Source organism: Mus caroli, unplaced genomic scaffold, assembly GCF_978045245.1.
Source record: "Mus caroli unplaced genomic scaffold, Mus_caroli_1 scaffold_18, whole genome shotgun sequence".
Classification (NCBI taxonomy): Eukaryota; Metazoa; Chordata; class Mammalia; order Rodentia; family Muridae; genus Mus; species Mus caroli.
In genome coordinates this window covers 47,969,566-47,989,203 of record NW_028227273.1, presented here as the reverse complement: position 1 = coordinate 47,989,203, position 19,638 = coordinate 47,969,566, and the positions used below count along the sequence as shown (strand labels likewise).

Genomic DNA, 19,638 nt, shown 5'->3' with positions numbered 1-19,638 from the left:
CTTCCAGAGGATCAAGGTTCAATTTCCAGCAAACATGGTGACTCACATTTGTAATGGGATCTGACGCCCTCTTCTGGTGTCAAGTGTGCTTGGCTACATAAACTAAATCTTAAAAACCTTGACTCTTGGAACCAACTAAGGTAGTGGGGGCAGAGGCAGTTTGGTAGTTGGTACCCCCATAGGAGTTGGCTTTCTCCTCCCACCATGCACCTGACCCCCCAGTTAAGCTCTGGCTTGGCAGCGGGTGCCTTGCCCAGATACACCTCCAAGGCTGAAACGAGTAGTTGGGAATTAAACCCAGGGTTTCTGAGGGAGCATCAGGTGCTCTTTCCTCCCCGCAGGGCTTGTGAAACGGTGCTAGGTGCCAGATGCCCAGGGACTGGGTGAACAGCTCTTAACCACTGAGCCCACCTTGGGCCCCCTCGAGTGTTTTTGGAGTCTGGGTTGTTAATACATCGGTCTTTGACTTCATAGTGACACCAAGCTTGCCAGCAGTCCTTCCAAATAGGCTGGGTGGCTACTTCTCCATAGGACCCATATGGCAGTATACTAGCTGCCAGAATGTCTACCCATGGAGACAAGGTCCTAACAGACCTGGGTCATCTCCAGCAACATGAACCCCACTTGTTTCTTGAGTCTCTGTAACCCTGGCTGGCCTGGGACTTGGTGTTACTCAAGCAAGCCTCAGGCTCACAATAAGCCATCGCCTTTGGGGCTGGACACACAAGCCAAGTGCACCTGCTTTCGCAGAGGGCCTAGAATTGGTCCCAGCATCCACCTCTGAGCCTTCATTTGCCAGTAATTCTAGCTCCAGGGCAAGCGACACTTCCTGGCTACTTTGGGACCCACACTGATGGTATGCACTCACACGCAAAACTCTTAAAAACAATCTTTTACTTTATAGAAAAAAACTTGTTTTAAATTCCAAGCAAGCCAGAAATGGAAGCCTTAGCTCAGCTCCTCCAGGCCTCTCATGCAGTAGGCAAGCACTCCAATGCTACAGTGCTTCCCTACTTAGGAAGATGCAGGATTCTGCAGGATCCCAGAATGTTAAACAGCTAGGACTGTTTGTCCAAGGTTGCAATGCATTTTTGGTCACCTCATTTCCCAATGATCAGTTAACACTGATCCAAGTGAAATTTAGTGGGCATTTCCTGGGTACATGTGGTTTAGGAAACAACAATCTATCACTGCATTGGTTTTTGTTTTTGTTTTTCTGAGACAGGGTTTCTCTGTGTAGCCCTGGCTGTCCTGTAGACTGTAGACCAGGCTGGCCTACAACTCAGAAATCCACCTGCCTCTGCCTCCTGAGTGCTGGGATTAAAGGTGTGTGCCACCACTGTCCAGCTTTTTGTTTATCTTTAACATTTTCTCTATGTGTAGCCCTGGGTATCCTGGAAATCTGTAGAGCAGGCTTGCCTGTCCCTGAACTCAGGAAGTTTGCCTGCCTCTGCCTCCCAAGCGCTGCGACTAAAGGTTGAGACACCAGGCCCAGGCAAACACTAGTTTTTAATAGAAGACAAGTGATTAAACTTCAGTCCCCACAGAATGCAACTAGCTTAACAGACCAATGTGCATAAAAATGCAGGCTGTAGCCGGGCATGGCGGCGCACTCCTTTAATCCCAGCACCTAGGAGGAGGAGGCAGGACTGCTGTGGAGTGTAAGGCCAGCCAGGGCCTACAGGGTGACCCTGCCTGGAACAAAGCAAACACAAGGCCGCCTACCCTGACAAAAATAAAAAGTAAAACCGGGCCCCTCTTGGTCCATGTTTAAGTGCGCCGCTCGGTCTGGCCCACTGCTCTATGAGTCTTGGAGGGGGTGGGAGGGAGGTTTGTGCTTGTTGCCCACCCAAATTAAACACCAAGATAGAAGGCAGGATGAGCAGGGTAATTCTTTCCTCCACAGCTTGCGTGGATTTCAAGACAGGCAGCCAATGAGGGAAATCGTCCCCTTCCATGGACTGAGCTGTGTTAAGTGTCTCCAGTGCTCGCACCTTACTGTCAGTTTCTGAAGGCAGAAAATAATCTTCTCTGAAGATACTTGATAATTTTAAACGACAAAAACACTTCCGAGGGGTGCTTTTGGAAAACCTAAGGAAGGAAAACACAGCTGTGTCAACAAACCAATCTCAACTTGGGTCTGAGAGAACACCGACAGTGTTCCAGTCTCGATCCTTCAGCAGAACAGGTAACCAACCGGCCTGCACAGTCCTTCTGAAATCAGTTTCTGATGTGATTTCTCCTCCACTGCAGGCTAAGTCCATAGCAACACAGACATTTTCTAGCCCGTGACCTAACAGAGCTGTCTCAGGCATTGTCCCTTTCCAACAGGTCAACACACAGGCTTGTTCCTGTCTTCACACAGGAACAACTCTTATTCTTCAAGTGCTAACTAGCTCTCGAGCGCACAGAGGGACTTCTAGTTGACAAGCATGGCCCACCAAAAGTCAGACAAGGTGCCAACAAGATGGCTCAGTGAGTAAGACTGCTGGCCACAAAGACTACCCAATAAAGATTCTCAGAACCAATAAAGGAGGAGAGAAGTGTCCTCTGACCTACACCAGTGCTGGGTCTGGCATGGCCTCAGTGGGGGACAGAATGACATGGTCCTCGGCCCTGGTACAGGGCCAGCAGGTGTGAGCCTCCATGAGTGTTGACGGCTGCTATGGGCATAAGGCCTCTTTGTAGAATAATGTTTGTATAATGACTTACATTCCTCAGGAATGTTCTCCCAGTTAGCGTTAATGCTAATGAGTCAGCATGCGTCAGGGGTGAAGGCATGGCTGAGGTCTCAGCAAAAAGGGAAATGCTGGGACATTCATGACAGCCCTTAAGTTTGTGGAAAAGGACTCTCATCTGTAATGGGGTCTGATGCCCTCTTCTGGTGTGTGTCTGAAGACAGCGACAGTGTACTCAGGTAAATAAAAAAATTGCTGGGCTTGGTGGCGCATGCCTTTAATCCCAGCACTGGGAAGGCAGAGGCAGGTGGATTTCTGAGTTCGAGCCCAGCCTGGTCTACAAAGTGAGTTCCAGGACAGCCAGGGCTATACAGAGAAACTGTCTCAAAAAAACAAAACGGGTTCAAAAATACATAATTTCGGGCTGGTGAGATGGCTCAGTGGTTAAGAGCACTGACTGCTCTTCCAGAGGTCTTGAGTTCAAATCCCAGCAACCATATGGTGGCTCACAACTATCCATAATGAGATCTGCCACCCTCTTGTGGTGTGTCTGAAGACAGCTACAGTGTACTTACATACATGAGGGGCTTAACAAATCTAAAGGAACAAAAGCAGCTGCGCTGTGAGCCAGCTTGTTTGTCAGAAAGATATTAAGGAAGGAGATAAAGAGATTTAGGGAGTGGTGATCACTAAGTTTTGTTATTTTTGTTGCAGTTTATGCTTACAAAGGCAGACAGATTCCTGAGTCCAGAGTGACTTGGGACAGAGCAAGCTTAGACCCAGGTGTGATAGAAATGGTCATTTCAGGACCTGGTCCCACAAACTAGCTCCCTGTCTGTGATAACAGAGGCAGGCAGATCTCTGAATTCTTTTGCAAAGTTAAAAGAAAAGGTCCATTTGTCGTCTCCTAAGAATTAAGGAGCTGTGGTCAAGGGAGGCTGATTCATAGGAACCTGGAGTTAACTATCTGGATTGATTTGTAAAATAAAAAGCTGTGCCTATAATCTGCAAGAGAGGAGCTATCCAGTCTCAAGCAGAACAGAGAGGAGGCTGGCCAAGTGTCTGGAGCAGGGCACAGGCTGCCAGCTTGGACCCAGCATCTGACTTTGAGCTGTTTCCCCGCTCCCAGTCACCCCTCCAGTCACCCCTTCTCAGGCCCTCTCCGAGCCGAGGCTGGTCTCTGGCAACACAAGCGCTGTGCAGCAGGCAGCACACACTCACCTCACCTGCTCTAGTTGAGCTGCCGAATGAGCTGATTGATCCGATCTCCCCGGTAGCCCGGGGAGCCCATCTCTTTGCGGAAGCCCACTCTGTTCCTGGTAGCATGGCGGGCCACAGAGAGGAGGAAAGGGCACAGAAATGAAGAGACCTCCTGGAAATGCTTCCCAGGGAAGGCAATTTCATGGATGAGGTCTTCCAGGCAAATGACACCAAATCTCCCTGAAAAACAAGAGGGTGTAGATTTCTGTGTTCACCACCTAGCCAGTAAAAGGGGGAAAACTACCCAAAAGGCTGGGACTGTCAGGTCCAAGAATATACCCTGGATCGCAGCCACCAAGCCCAGGCCACAACACTCACCCAGGTGCTCCTCGATCACTGTGTTGTCCGTCAGAGGGACTGTCTTATTGTTAATCTTTGCTTGCCCACGTTTCAAGATGAGTTCCCGGACAGACTTCAGATTTGGAAATCTACATAAGGCATAACAGGGACACTAAGAACTGACGGAGAGGTACAGGACCCTCCCACACCCACCTCCCACAAGCAGGGAGTAGACTATTGGGAGCCCCAACTGAGAGGATGGCCGAAAAGCAGAGCAGCCAATGCCTGCAGAGCAGCTAATGCCTGCAACTCTATAGACACCAAGGCTGGAGGGCCCTGAGCTGTACAGAAGTCTGAGGTGAGCCAACTAAGTGGCCAACCGAAAATCCCAGCAAGGGCTTGAGTATATAATTAGAAATTTAGATATTTTGTTGAGACCAGGTCTTATTTTCATAGCCTATGCTGGCCTCAAACTTGCAGTAATCCTTCTGCCTCAGCCTTTGGTGTACAGGGATTGCTGGTCCAAAGCACCATGCTCAGTACTAAAATCTGGTTCTGTTTGAGAGTCTTGCAGCAGCACAGCTCAGGCCGGCCTGGGAGCCACAGCAACCTCCCTGCCATAGCTTCCCAGTGCTGGGACTTAGGTGTGAGCCACGACACCCAGCAAAGGTCATGACTACCATGGCTTCAAGCATTACATTAGTCTCCGTATTGTTCATTTTACCAAGTCATAACATCAACTGAATGAGCCAGCAGCTCTGGGACCACTGTCAGCATCACTACCCTCCCCTGGGACCTAAGGCTCTTTATTTCTGGTGACTGCCACAGCAAAATGCCCAACACACAGCATGAACATTGGAAAACAATACCCTGTGTATCTGTTTTACACACTCTGAGTTCGAGGGAATTCACATGGAAAATGGCACTCACCCCCAGGTCACATAAGGCTCCACCGTGCGCAGCATTCTTACACTCTGAGGGGTGACCTTGACAAAGACACCACTGAACAATTTCTTCAGGCCAAGTTTCATGATGGTGCTCTTTACCAATAAACTCACTCCTTCAATCCTGAAACAATAGTCAAGGTGTCTGACCCCAGTCTATGCTGTCTGTTTGCAAGCAATTCTGAAATGCTAGAGTGTTCACTGGGTACACAGAATTTACCTCAGAGCTCAGTGTTGTGGGAGGCAGAGTGGAAACAGACCATGTTCCACTGTATGGAGCAATCCCTGCATGCTATAGGACAGTTCCTGAATGATGGATTGGTGGGGTGAGTGTTGGGGACAGTGGGGATGGTAGGCCATATGGACAAGTATGTCTACCTAGGGAAGCCAGACTGCTTCAGTGGGTGGGTAGTGAAAGCACGGAACATATTCACAGCAGGTCTGAGTCTGTCGTCAAAGCCAGGGAAGTCCAACCCAGGAAGCCTGATGATAGCAGAGCTCACAAGTTTCAAACTCAGAGGTTTTCTACCAAGAGGCACACGGCTGAGGGCAATGAAGCCTGCTAAGTGTGGACAATGCTTCCTAGCACGGTGCCCTGTGTCTTGTCACAGGACATATGGCCACGAGCAATCCTAAACTTCACTCTGTGCTCCAGTGCTGGGTTTAAAGGCATGTATGTGGCACAGTGCCGGGCCTACTTCAGTGCTGGGTTTAAAGGCATGTATGTGGTACAGTGCCGGGCCTACTTTCATGTCTTTTGTCAAGTTGTGGTTACTACTTTAGAAAGGGTATCACTAGGGGACTAGATCTAGAGATGGACCTGTGCTTAAGAGCACTGACTGCTCTTCCAGAGGTCCTGAGTTCAATTCCCAACACCCACATGGTGGCTCACAACCATCTATAATGGGATCTAATACCCTCTTCTGCTGTGTCTGAAGACAGCTACAGTGTACTCATATACATAAAATAAATCTAAAAAAAAAAAAAGAGCCCCACCTTCACCCTGAGTGTCCTTATGTCACCCGGGGTCCTAATTCTGAATTCTAGCCAATCTTCTGTAGTAGGTTAGGCTTTGTCTCCCTACAGAGACATCTGAAGCTGAACCAGAAGTTTACCTATTCCAGGGACTCTGAAAACACACTGGTACTGTACCTTTCCATGCGTATGACGAAGGCCAAGGAATGTTTATCAGGCACCTCCAAAGCACGAGGCTTCACCTCCAGCCGCTGGACACGCACCTTGTCACGTTGCTGCCGCCAGGAATCATGCACGAAAGATTCTAGTCGTCTGAACCTGAATTGCTTCCCTTTTCTCTGTGGCAGAGAAGACACACATCACCATTTCTTCCCCTCCACAGTTGACCCAGGAACCATTAGTGAGAGAGCTCAGCTCTCAGTGTTCTGCAAAGGTGGGCAGACCATTACCTAAGGGACACACGAGGACGCCAGATGGAACTGAGAAAATGTAAGACATGAAGAAAAGTTGTGGTGAGCTCATATGCTGGTAACATTTAATACAGGTGTTTAGGAAATTCAACACTATATTAGGCATCATTAAACAAGAGGATTTTCTTCTCTTTGCGTTCAAAAATCCTGTACATACTGTGTGCAGAATCTACACATTGGTTTTTCGAGACAGGGTTTCTCTGTGTAGCCCTGGCTGACCTGGAACTCACTTTGTAGACCAGGCTGGCCTCGAACTCAGAAATCCGCCTGCCTTTGCCTCCTGAGTGCTGGGATTAAAGGCGTGCGCCACCATGCCCAAAAAATTCTTTTTTTTAATTAGATATTTTCTTTACATTTCAAATGCTATCCCGAAAGTTCCCTATACCCTCCCCCCACAGATATATATATATTATTATTATATATAAGTACACTGCAGCTGTCTTCAGACACACCTGAAGAGGGAGTCAGATCTCATGGGTGGCTGTGAGCTACCATGTGGTTGCTGGGATTTGAACTCAGGACCTTCAGAAGAGCTCTTAACTGATGAGCCATCTCTCCAGACCACACGTGACTCTAAATAAACTTTTAAAATTGTTGGATACTTTTGGTTTGAGACAGATTCTCTTTATATAGCCAAACTCTCCATTTTCCTGTCTCAACCTTCTAGAATGCTGAAATGATAAGTGTGCCACAGTTAGCAATTTAATCGCAGCATTCTAGAGGCCTAAGTAGGCTGATCTGTTAGTTTGAGGCCAGCCTGGTCATACAGTATTTCAGACCATATGTACAGACCCCATCTAAGAAACAAACAAACTCCAACAAAACATTTTTAAAATAATCTATTTTTTTCCCTGCCAAATTTGGTGTTTTACCACTAAATCTGAATTCAGGAAATGTCTTCACTTTTCCCTTAAAGGCTGGTCTAACATTCTGCTCACAGAAAGATGGGTGAGTAAATCTTTGCTAAATGGAGGACTATGAGAGAGAAACCAGTGAGGGATCTGATAACAAATCTAGTTCAACGGACACCCTTTAATAAAATCCTTCCACTACAAGTCCTAAAACCCCCCGCCCCTCAGAATTACCTCTCTCTTTGACAAAAGTGCCTGCTTTGCCTGAGTGGCTTTGAGGGCTTGATAAGCCTTCCTCTTTTTCAGGAGATTTTCTGGAACCAAAGGAATCTTTTTTCTTTCCCTGATAAAGGAAAAATTTGACATCAACGAAAATTGCCAAACCAACATTTGGTGACTTTCCAAACCAATTCGAGATCCTGGTCTTCCCGGGACCTAGTTTCTGATGAGTCTTCACCGTGGTCCTGTAAGGCTCACTCGTCCCGAGAGCCTTTAAAAGTCAGGGAAAACCTTTGCTCTCTGGGTTCGTTTTGGTCCGTGGAGCTTTAGCAACTGTAGGCTATGACAGTCACTAGCGGCAAGGAAATTCTAGTAAAATCCAGAAGGGGGCTATCACAGATCCACCAAGAAGAGTAATTAACTAAATCGAGCTAGGGTGGGGTGGGGCGCACATGAAAGCAGGAGGGGGAGTTGGGGGAAAAGAGCTTGGTGGAAGACGCAGGGGAATAAGAGATGATGGGAAGGTGATACGATCAAAATACACTGTACGTGTGTACCAAACTGTGAAAAACATGACAGCCAAGATGAGCGAACTCAACTCTGGCGCTGCGCAGCCACTCGCCCCTCCGAACCTCAGTTCCTCTCCTCGGGGCCTCCAAAGTCGCCCGGATCCCTGGTCGCGGAGCCCTACAGCATCTCAGCCCCCACCTTGACTGCATACTATGGAGCCTTTTTCTTTTCTCTCCACAGCCCACAGCCTCCTTTTGTACTCCAGAGTACAAACAGAAAGGATGGCATCGGATCCTCAAAGCCCCATAGAGAGATCCGAAGACACACTCACCCTTCCTCCGCCATCTTTCCAGCGCTTCAGCTACTGCGCATGCGCAGCCTCACCGGACGGGGTAGAGAGGCCCGCCTCGACGTCTCCTGGATCATAGAGACGGGACTCTCGCTCCCTCTGGAGGACTCAGGCAGCCTGAGATTCCTTAGCGGCTGTGAGCGTCTGGGAAATGGTCTTGATAGCCAGGATTCCGGCAAAAAACCCCTCCAGTTTCCATCCCATCCCTTCTAAGTTCTCTAGAGTCTGACATCTCTAGATGTCTGGATCCAACCCTTTTCAGTTAGGCTGTAGGGTCTCGAACTCGGCCGCTTGTGAACAATTTAAAGTCATCTGCAGCTTCCGCTACGGCACGGGCTCTACAGAAGTTGGCCGCCTTGCTTAGGTGAGGTTTTTATTCCCGGAGACTTGAAGGACCGACGTGGCACTCACATTTGGTGGGCGGTTATTTGTGGAGGATTTGCGGAAATAAAAATGTGATTCCTATTCTGTGAGCCTTTGAATTCCTCACCTTTCTGCATCTCGGCTTCCTCATCCATACAATGAATATCTACGGGTTCCCAGTGGCCGCCAGGGGGCTCCTTAAGATTTACAAAGCCTTAACACAAGTTGGGTAAACAGTGGAGCCAAAAACTAGAAATGCTCCATTTCCATCTAAGAGCCTTCACTTGTTTAAGTTTTGCAGAATTTACTCCCATTGCCACATACTAGCACAGTGCTGTTTTATGCTCTAGCCTAGGACAACGCCACTATATAACAACACTAGAAAGGGTCGCCACCCACAGCCTTTATCCTACACCTTTGGCTTATGGGCAGGAGACTTTTCTTATTTTCTGTATCTCTTCTGCTCCTCACTACACCACTTCACTACAGTGGGACTCTGCAAGGAATTGTTGAGTACCCAAGGACTGGGATATGATGTTGGAACACACTAAAAAACTAGCCCACTCAGCACGCTAATGTCATTACCAGATGAATGTCAAAGGGGATTAAGGACACAACCTCTTCTGGCCTCCAGCACCAGGCACACCAGGTATTCTAAACTATTCCATGGGCTGCGCTAGAACCATGCTTGTTTTTAAGTTTCCTCAAAAATCTCTGTCCCATATTGGGCGAGCCACTTGTCTATGTGACAAAGAAAGGAGAGCAAAATAAAAAATAAAAACAATAGTCCTAGTGGGGACTATCGCTGCTCATCTCATAATTTTTTGCTTGTTTTTAAAGATTTATTTATTTTACTTATATGAAAACATTGTAGCTGTCTTCAGACACACCAGAAGAGGGCCTCAGATCTCTTTACAGATGGTTGTGAGCTACCATGTGGTTGGTGGGAATTGAACTCAGGACCTCTGGAAGAGCAGTCAGTGCTCTTAACTGCTGAGCCATCTCACCAGCCCTGATTTTCTTGGTTTTTGGAGACAAGGTTTCTCTGTGTAGCCTTCGCTGTCCTGGAACTCACTCTGCACACAGTCTGGCCTCAAACTCAAAGGTCCTCCAACCTCTGCCTCCTGAACACTGAGATTAAAGGTGTTAACCACCACTGCCTGGCTCACCTCTTATTCTTTTGATTTTAATTTAATGCTCTAAAATTTTTTGTTAAAGTATAAATGTCATCTTAAAAGTTGGAAGATTGGGCTGGTGAGATGGCTCAGTGGTTAAGAGCGGGGACTGCTCTTCCAAAGGTCCTGAGTTCAAATCCCAGCAACCACATGGTGGCTCACACCACATGGTGGCTCACAACTATCTGTAATGGGATCCAATGCCCTCTTCTAATGTGTCTGAAGACAGCTGCAGTATGCTCATATAAATTTAAAAAAAAATTAAAAATGAGTAAATTAAAGATCTGATCTTTAAAAAAAATTCGTAAGATTATTGTGTAACTTTCAGTATCTCAAGATTTATAAGCATATTGGATATGATTAAAAACTGTTAACTGTGGGCTGGAGAGATGGCTCAGTGGTTAAGAGCATTGACTGCTCTTCCGAAGGACCTGAGTTCAAATTCCAGCAACCACATGGTGGCTCACAACCATCCGTAATGAGATCTGATGCCCTCTTCTGGTGCATCTGAAGACAGCTACGGTGTACTTAGATATAATAATAAATAAATCTTTAAAAAACAAACAAACAAAAAAAACCCTGTAACTGTAAAACCCCAACTCAATGTGCTTCTTAGACCCCTAGAAACAAAGCCCAGCATGGAGTTCTTTGTTCTTTCGCCTTCAGCCTGAGAGATGAGCTGTAATTCACCATCCCCATTCTTATGATGTTTACTCAGCTTCCCCATTCTTTGTGGGCTTATCCTCCCCTCACTTTGCAGTTTATTCTTTAAAAACCCTCCTCTGCCTCTGTGTGGGTTATGAGCTCGGCTACAGCATGCTAATTCCCGAATAAACGTCATGCGATATTGCAACAAGAATGGTTTCTCTGGAGTTACTGGGGCATTGTTTCATCCTGGGACTTGTGCAATGGTCTCCCCAAAGCGGGGTCTTTCATAACAAAGGAGTTAAGACTTGTTGCAACCAGATTGAGAGTAAAAATTGATGCATAGGCCGGGCATGGTGGTGCACTTCTTTAATCCCAGCACTTGAAAGGCAGAGGCACATAGGCCGGGCATGGTGGTGCACTTCTTTAATCCCAGCACTTGAAAGGCAGAGGCAGGCGGATTTCTGAGTTCGAGGCCAGCCTGGTCTACAAAGTGAGTTCCAGGACAGCCAAGGGCTACACAGAGAAACCCTGTCTCTAAAAACAAAAACAAACAAACAAAAATAAATCTATGCAGAGGTAATCTTTTTTTTTTTTTTTTTTTTTTTTTTTTGGTTTTTCGAGACAGGGTTTCTCTGTGTAGCCCTGGCTGTCCTGGAACTCACTTTGTAGACCAGGCTGGCCTCGAACTCAGAAATCCGCCTGCCTCTGCCTCCTGAGTGCTGGGATTAAAGGCGTGCGCCACCACGCCCGGTTTGCATAGGTAATCTTAAAGGAAATGTGTGGCTTGTCTCCATCTTAGCTGATGTTCCTACATTGGGAGGTAGACAGACATCTTTGCTAGGGTTGGGAAGGATGGATTTTGCCACATGATCTCACTCCCACCCTTTTTAGTTTTTTTATTTTTTGGTTTTTGAAAGCAGACTATCTCCCTGTAACCCTGGCTGGCCTGGAACTCACAGAGATTGACCTGCCTCTATCTCCCAAGTGCTAGGATTAAAGGTGTGTGCCACCACCCAGCCACTCCCATTGTGATTAAAAGTGACCAAATGGCATAAGCCAACCAAGAAACAACTCCTTCTGGCTCTGACACCAAAATCAGATGATTTATCCGCTACTTTTGATCATGCTGTCAAGCCTCCCCTTATCTGCCTCATCCCACAATCCCTCTTTCCCTCTCTGGCCTCATTGGTCGCCTTATCTTCCACCTCAGTGATAGATCACCGAAACCAGCACTCTCAGCAATTACCCTGGGCCGACTGGTAGCCCTTAGTCTCTCTGCTCCATGCCACTCTGCCGTGGGATCCCTTTACCTTCCCCTACCTGGTCTAACCCCGCCATGGTTCTTCTCTGAGGGAACTCACCCAGGTGGATGGCTTGGTCAGAGTACACGTGCCCTACTCTTTAAGGAAAGAATCTCAAATAGAAAAGGGTCCGAGCCAGGTGTGGCGGTGCACACCTTTAATCCCAGCACTTGGGAGGCAGAGGCAGGCTGATTTCTGAGTGCAAGGCCAGCCTGGTCTACAGAGTGAGTTTCAGGACAGCCAAGGCTAAAAGAAAAGAAAAGAAAAGAAGAGAAAAGGGTCCGATTGTAAGGATCAATGATTTGCGGAAGAATGATCCCAGACTCAAATAGGATGCAAAAAGCAAAGAGCGTTTTATTCTACAGAAGTCTAGCCTGCTGGGGGTCTACTGTTTACCAAGATGAAGATGCCCAAGTGAGCTCAAAGGCCCAATTTAAAACACATTAGGAGGCTGGAGAGATGTAACTTTTAAGTATCTGTTGAGAATCTCCATTTGTCAGAAGAATTCACCAACTTTGCTTCTAATATACAATGTAGCCTGCTATTCCTGGCTGTAGTGAAGATTCCTGTCTCAGTGGGATTCCCTAACTCTTACATGGTAAACCCACCTAATAACTAGGTCATTGTGTATTCCCTTGTTTGGGTAAGACTGGCTACTGTGCCGGGCATGGTGGCGCACGCCTTTAATCCCAGCACTCGGGAGGCAGAGGCAGGCAGATTTCTGAGTTCGAGGCCAGCCTAGTCTACAAAGTGAGTTCGAGGACAGCCAAGGCTACACAGAGAAACCCTGTCTCGAGAAACCAAAATCCAAAACAATACAACCTTACTTTCCAGGATGTTTATGATTCTCACCAAGGACATTTTTCCCCAGAGTGGCAGTCTTCCCATGACCTTTGATGGCATTTCCATGATTATCTCCCTGAGGACTGTAGGCAAGTCTGGGACCAGACCAGGGCACATACAGATGAGTCCAGACACCTTGCCTTAGTCTGCCCTTAAAGAGCGCTTCTTAATGTCAGAGTTTTCTTGACATTATGGCCAAATTTAAGCATCTAGAGCGAGACCCTAACTCTGCAGGTAGAAGTTTTAGCAGTGGCCTTCATGGTGTACCATGAAAGAAGAAAATAAAGCTTGAAAACAAAACTATCTGATATGATCGAAGGCCTTTCTGCCAGACAGAGCCACTTCCCAGGCTCCCTTGCCCGCCAAAACTCGAGGACCTCCCTATCCACACCTCAAATGAGGTCAGAAGGGTCACGGGGCTGCGGCTTGACAGATCCCTAATAAACCACCTTGACCATATCCAAGGTGCCATCAGGGTGGACACTGGGCTGTTAACTGTCCCCATGCTCCTCAAGGCATGAGCACATCAGGTCCAGGTTACTTTTCAGCCAAACTTAGGCCTTGGGATGGATGACTAAGGGCCTCGGGCTCCCTTGGACAGACCACGGCCATCTCTGATAGGGAGTGTAGTGCCAGAGAAATGTTAGTGATCCCCCCAAAATAGACATGAACTAATCTGATGCAACTCACAGCAGGGTCTTTATTCTATTTGAGCTAGCTCCCCCCTTGCCCCCAGCGCACCACCGTCATGCAGGATGGTTTTGGAGGTGGGGAGCCCCAAATATCTGTTGGGGCAAGGCTTTACCATAAGCAGCAAGCAGGGAGTACGTGTGTAAGTGTCTCATTGGAAAGCTGCTGTGGCCTTTAACACAATTGGCTGATGCAGGGAGTCATATCACAAACTTAGTTTCTGCTCCCCTCTGCTTTGGTGGGCTTGTAACCTGGGGGTGCAGGTTTGTTGGGGGAATAAGCTAGAGATGCTGGTCTTCTTGAGGACTAGCCAAGGGCTGGAGCTAGGCTCAAGTTCTGTTGGGGGACAACTTGGAAACCAATGCTAGATACCAGCCTGTTAGTTTACCTGAGTTCAAACGTCGGTCAGCTTCTCTAAAATAGAGTCTGAACTGAAAAGATTTAGCCTCTCAGGAGCCCTGCGTAGTCATTACAGTATCAAGGCAACACAGCTCCATCCTCCTAGGCAATGAGATCACCTATTCTGTCCTGACAGATGTTTGGTGACCCACATTCCTTTCTTGTTTCTCTGTCGTTGGAGTTGGAAGACAGCCTATTAACCTCACCAAACCCCAGCCCTTAGTTATATCTTTAGGGGTATTTGCCTTACCCCTTAGTCCTACCAACCTGTCCTATCCTCTTATTGGGAAAGGACCTCTTAGCCAAAGTGGGAGCCTTCATTCCGTCACTCCTCCAATCTGCTTGACCATAGGCTCACCAGCTCTTCCTCTCCTTCTTCTCATGCAAATGACACAATCGGACACATCTTTCCCCACATCAGCTTTCCAGGTGCATCCCTGAGTACAGGACACCCAGACCCCATCCAGCCAGACCTGATGCCCCTCTCATCTGACTATGAAATCCTTCCACGCCCACCCGGGGCAATGCAGATGTCGCCTGCTCAGCAGGTCTTGGTTGTTTGGAAGGTTTGCCTGTGTTTTGAGAGTGCAGGTGACTCTGCTGGGTCTGTAAGTCTCCGGGTGAACATGGGGGCCAGGATGGGAATGGGTCAGGCTCAGTGGAATGTAGGAATGATGGCAGCCATGATTTTGTTTCTGACTGGTCTTTGAGCATGTGAGCTCTTTGTGTTCATTGGTTTTGTTTCTGCTCTCCCTTTTGCTGCCAGCTGCTGGCCACCACCACAAATGCCATTTGTCATGGCTGCTTTGATGGCCAGGGCTCAGAATTTAATCTCTGGGCTTTTTGGTCATTGAATGCAGTTTAAGAAGGGATTCAAATATCTTTTGAAAGTAGATCGTATGAGAGTTGTTTTAGGGTGTTCTGCTTTATCAGGAAGCTGGCTTTGGAGTTGGGTTATGGATCTTTATCCTCTAGACCCAAGCGTGTTTGTGTAGAGATTTACTTCAAAAATCTCTGTCCTGTGTCAGGTGGGTCACCAGACTGTGACAAAGGAGAACAAAACAAAAGAATTCTAAGGCGCTTGCTGTGCAGCGACCACTCTCAGTAATAATTCCTCTTGTCTCTGGTAAATGTGTAGATGGAGAATGTAAAAACTGAGCTGGGGGGCTGGTGAGATGGCTCAGTGGGTAAGAGCACCCGACTGCTCTTCCAAAGGTCCAGAGTTCAAATCCCAGCAACCACATGGTGGCTAACAACCATCCGTAACGAGATCTGGCGCCCTCTTCTGGAGTGTCTGAAGACAGCTACAGTGTACTTACATATAATAAATAAATAAATCTTTAAAAAAAAAACAAACTGAGCTGGGCATAGTGGCCCATGCCTTTAATCCCAGCACTCGGGGGATGTGGGGGGGGTGATGGGGGGGGAGAAGCAGGTAGATGTGAGTTCGAGGCCATCCTGGTCTACAGAGTGCTTTCCAGGATGGCCAGCACAACATAGTGAGACTCTGTCTCAAAACAAGCAAGCAAGCAAACAAACAGGGGGATGGAGAGATGGCTCAGCAGTAGAAGGCACTGACTGCACTTCCAGAGGACCCAGGTTCAAGTCCCAGCACTCACAACTCTCAGTAACCCCAAGATGGACACCCTCACACAGTCGTGCCGGCAGAACACCAATGCACATAAAAAAAATTTTAATTAAAAAAAAGGGGGGGGGGAGAAAACAAAAGAACAATCCCTAAAGCAAATTTTGCATCTCTAAGAAGTGCCTGAGGGTGTCAGAGCTGGGTTTTAAGGTAAATCCAAGTTGGAAGGACATAAAAAGGTCATCTAAGATAAATTGTTTCAGACTTCTTGCTCCCCTATGCCTTTGTTATATTAATACTCAAAGGTTCAGGAAACCTATACTCAACAGTTGCACCAGACCATTCATGATTTGAGGTGCCAAGTCTGGCCTTTAAGGCTGAGGGAAAGAACTCTGAAAACAAGAGTTCAAAATGTATAGTATCTCAACTAGGCAATATATAAAGATGCAATATGAATTGTATAATGAGTGTCATAGATGTAAAGGAACAGAGGCAGCTGTACTGTGAGTCAGTTTGTGAGAAAGATACCAAAGAAGGGATACAGAGATTTAGGGAGGGGTGATCCCAGGGCAAGATTCCATCCAGCTAAGTTTTTTGTTTGTGCTTACAAAGGCAGGCAGATTACTGAATTCAAGGTCAGCCTGGGACAGGAGTGTAGGTACAGGTCCTGGCATGGTAGGAATGGTCATTTCAGAGTGGGGTCCCACCCAGCTAGCTTATTATCCGGTGTTTACATAGACAGGTTTCTGCATCCATTGGCAATATTTAAAACAAAGTGTTTGCTGTCTCTAAGAATCCAGGGGCTGCAGTCCTGGGATGGTGATTCATAGGATAATCAGGAGAGAACCTGACTGAATTGATATGGAAGTAAAAGACTGGGTTTTTGATCTGCAAGAGTTAAAATATCTAGAGAGTTTTGGAATTGTAAGAGAGAGTTGGGGGTAGGGGTTAAGGGGGGAGCACAAGTGCAAATGCGCTATCTGTAAGGCTCTCTCGAACAGAGCATGGGCCCTCAGCTTGGAACCCATGATTTGACTTCTCGTTGCTCTCAGGCCACTCTCAGACACGCCCTCTCTCAGGAATCCCTCTGCAAGCAGGGGCTGGACCTTGGCAGTGGGGTCTGGAGACTGCTCACCAACATGTTGCCAAGAGAAGAGAATTATTCCTATAACACCTAATTTCTAAAACACCTGTGCCCTAGGATTGCTTTCTCTAGGATCAAACTAGAGAGTTCTTTCGATGTTGTAACCAGAGACTTACGGAGGCTGTTCTTATTAGTCCTGTAGGCGGCATGATGCATGTCTTAGGTAGGGTTTTATCGCTGTGAAGAGACACCATGACCAGGACAACTCTTTAAAAGAAAACATTTAATTGGGGCTGGCTTACAGTTTCAGAGGTTTAGTCTATTATCATTGTGGCAGGAAGCATGACAGCATACAAGTCAACATGGTGCTGGAGAAGGAGCTGAGATTTCTACATACATCTTGATCCATGGACATCTTAAGGAGACTATGTCACTGGGCTTAGCTTGAAACTAAGGAGACCTCAAGGTCAGCCTCCATAATGGCACACTTCCTCCCACAAGGCCACACCTAGGACCAATCCCTATAGCCAACCATTCAAACACTTGAGTCTATGGGACCATACCTATTGAAGCCACCATAGCACTCTACCTTTTATGAAGAATAGGGAATCTTCTATATCCTTTTTTGTTTGTTTGTTTTGTTTTGTTTCTTGAGACAGGGTTTCTCTGTAGCCCTGGCTGTCCTGGAACTCACTTTGTAGACCAGGCTGACCTTGAAAACTCAGAAATCCACCTGCCTCTGCCTCCCAAGTGCTGGGATTAAAGGCGTGCGCCACCACACCCGGCAGGAATCTTCTATATCCTAATTAAGGACCCATGGCATCCCAGATGGGAGACAAGGGTCATTGGTAAACTTCACTATAGAATTTATCACAGCTGCCTGTCAGGTATGATCAAAATACAGAAGGTACACACCACACTCTCTCAACCCCTAAGTGTAGACATGTTAGTAGTGATCCAAAGCTCTTCAAAGGCCCTTATATCTCTAGTATCACCCTTTTGACAATATTGATCTACCACCTGTCACACCATCTCAGTTCAGACCTTAACCTCAGTGAACCAGCTATTGAATAACACTCTCGCTGACCACTTTGGAGAATGTGGGTTGTGTGTCTGTCCCTCTTAGGTCAACCTTGCAATCACCACTCATGGCCTCACCCATTGTCTAATTAGACTCTCACCTCCCTGCAAATTAATTGCTCCATGCCAAATACCACTACCATCCCTTGTCTCTCCCATCTCTCTCTCTTTGGTATTACAGACTGCTTTAACTCCTCAGGAACATGGTGCTGGGCACACTGGATTCTGCAAACTGCAGTAATACCTTAACCCTTAGTATTATCACCCAACCTCAAGACCCAAACACTTGTAATGCCTCAGTTATCTTCATGGCACATCCACTGCCTACTCACTGAGTAGTCTGGGACATGTGCCCTGTTGCTCCTTTCCCCAAAACTAGGGGTAATCTGGTGACAAACCCTTGCCAGTTCCCATCACAGGGTTTATGGAAGCATAGCATGACAAACCAGCAGCTCAGATCGTATCCTACTCCAAGTCCTGGGCGTAACCCCTGGTATGGCCACGGGAGTGGTGGCACTGACTACTTCCCTAGCTATTACTGTCAGTTTTCCTCTAAGTTCATTCAGGATAGTCCTCTTCTGGACCCACTTCTCCTCTTTTTTTTCTTTTCTTTTTTCTTTTCTTCCTTTTTCTTCCTTCCTTCCTTTTTTTTTTTTTTTCTTTTCCGAGACAGGGTTTCTCTGTGTAGCCTAGCTGTCCTGGAACTCACTCGGTAGCCCAAGCTGGCCTCGAACTCAGAAATCCGCCTGTCTTTGCCTCCCAAGTGCTGGGATTAAAGACGTGTGCCACCACTGCCTAAATTTTTCTTTCTTTCTTTCTTTCTTTCTTTCTTTCTTTCTTTCTTTCTTTCTTTCTTTCTTTCTTTCTTTCTTCTCTCTCTCTCTCTCTCTCTCTCTCTCTCTCTCTCTCTTTCTTTTGAGACAGAATTTCTCTGTGTAGCCCTGGCTGTCCTGGAACTCACTTTGTAGACCAGGCTAGCCTCGAACTCAGAAATTCTCCTGCCTCTGCCTCCCAAGTGCTGGGATTAAAGGCGTGTGCCACCACTGCCCAGTCCCTTCTCCTTTTCTTTTTTTAAACTTTTTTTAAAGTTGATTTATTTATTTTATGTATATGAGTACACTGTAGCTGTAGATATGGTTGTGAGCCACCATGTGGTTGCTGGGATTTGAACTCAGGACCTTCAGAAGAGCAGTCAGTGCTCTTAATTCCTGAGCCATCTCTCCAGCCCCCTTCTCCTTTTCTTATCCTACTAGACACATCCTGCTTTATAAGCTTGTCTAGATTTCTTCAACAACAGATCTGAAAGATTTCCAACCAGACTTTTACAGGATTACCAGACCTTAATTGAGGAGCCAGAGGCCTATGATACCCAATTATACCCTGATGGTGAAGATCAAGCTTGCCTCAAAGACCTAGCCACCCCCATTCAGTGGAAAGTAATGAAAACATCACAGCCGGGCGTGGTGGCACATGCCTTTAATCCCAGCATTTAGGAGGCAAAGGCAGGTGGATTTCTGAGTTCAAGGCCAGCCTGGTCTACAGAGTGAGTTCCAGGACAGCCAAAGCTATACAGAGAAACCCTGTCTTGAAAAACAAAAACAAACAAACAAACAAACAAAAATCACATGTTTTCTAACTGCACCCCTCAAGGCACGGAATAGGAGTAGCCAGGCCTTAAAACTCATGGCTTCTAACCACTAAGCCCTGACCTCCAGAACACTCTAAGCGCTCTTACCCAGCCCTGCAAGACACAGGCGGTCAAGCCCTGCCCTATAGAGCCAAGCTCAGGACTTCGAAAACCTACTAATCCCCCAACCTGGAAAACCCCAAGAAACTCTATAAAGTTCTCTGCTGCTTCTTGCCCAAGCAGAGGCAGCCACTCTTTGTATGTGTGAGGTTTGTTGTGACTTTGTGGTATTGCTTGGCTCCCAGCTG

General features: G+C 47.0%; 2 protein-coding genes across 3 annotated transcripts in view; one reads left to right on the top strand and one right to left on the bottom strand.

Annotated features, from left to right (window-relative positions):
- The window catches only part of Pex39 (peroxisomal biogenesis factor 39), an 856-nt gene extending 734 nt beyond the window's left edge, over positions 1–122 (top strand). The window contains exon 1 of the mRNA XM_021149866.2: positions 1–122. This exon is cut by the window's left edge and continues 734 nt beyond it. The gene's annotated coding sequence lies outside the window, so the exon portion shown is untranslated.
- Positions 123–1,491: 1,369 nt separating this feature from the next.
- Rpl7l1 (ribosomal protein L7 like 1) lies at positions 1,492–8,621 on the bottom strand. Of its 2 annotated transcripts, none has more exons than XM_085832636.1 (7): positions 8,518–8,621; positions 7,692–7,800; positions 6,314–6,474; positions 5,148–5,285; positions 4,257–4,366; positions 3,900–4,118; positions 1,492–2,091 (listed from the first exon to the last, which is right to left on the bottom strand). In XM_085832636.1, exons 1-6 carry the CDS (start codon positions 8,529–8,531, stop codon positions 3,910–3,912), a joined length of 741 nt encoding a protein of 246 aa, XP_085688762.1. In that variant the 5' UTR covers positions 8,532–8,621; the 3' UTR covers positions 1,492–2,091; positions 3,900–3,909. The 2 variants fall into 2 exon arrangements, with proteins under 2 accessions (XP_085688762.1, XP_085688761.1); XM_085832635.1 differs by having other exon boundaries at positions 3,905–4,118; positions 8,518–8,558.
- Positions 8,622–19,638: the final 11,017 nt, after the last annotated feature.

Bases quoted from the DNA above. Each gene is read 5' to 3' on its own strand.
- Rpl7l1 (XM_085832636.1), bottom strand. The intron at 6,475-7,691 runs GTAATTCTGAGG...TCTCTGCCACAG, and splicing joins CACTTTTGTCAAAGAGAGAG to AGAAAAGGGAAGCAATTCAG. The intron at 4,119-4,256 runs GTGAGTGTTGTG...CTTGTTTTTCAG, and splicing joins AGTGATCGAGGAGCACCTGG to GGAGATTTGGTGTCATTTGC.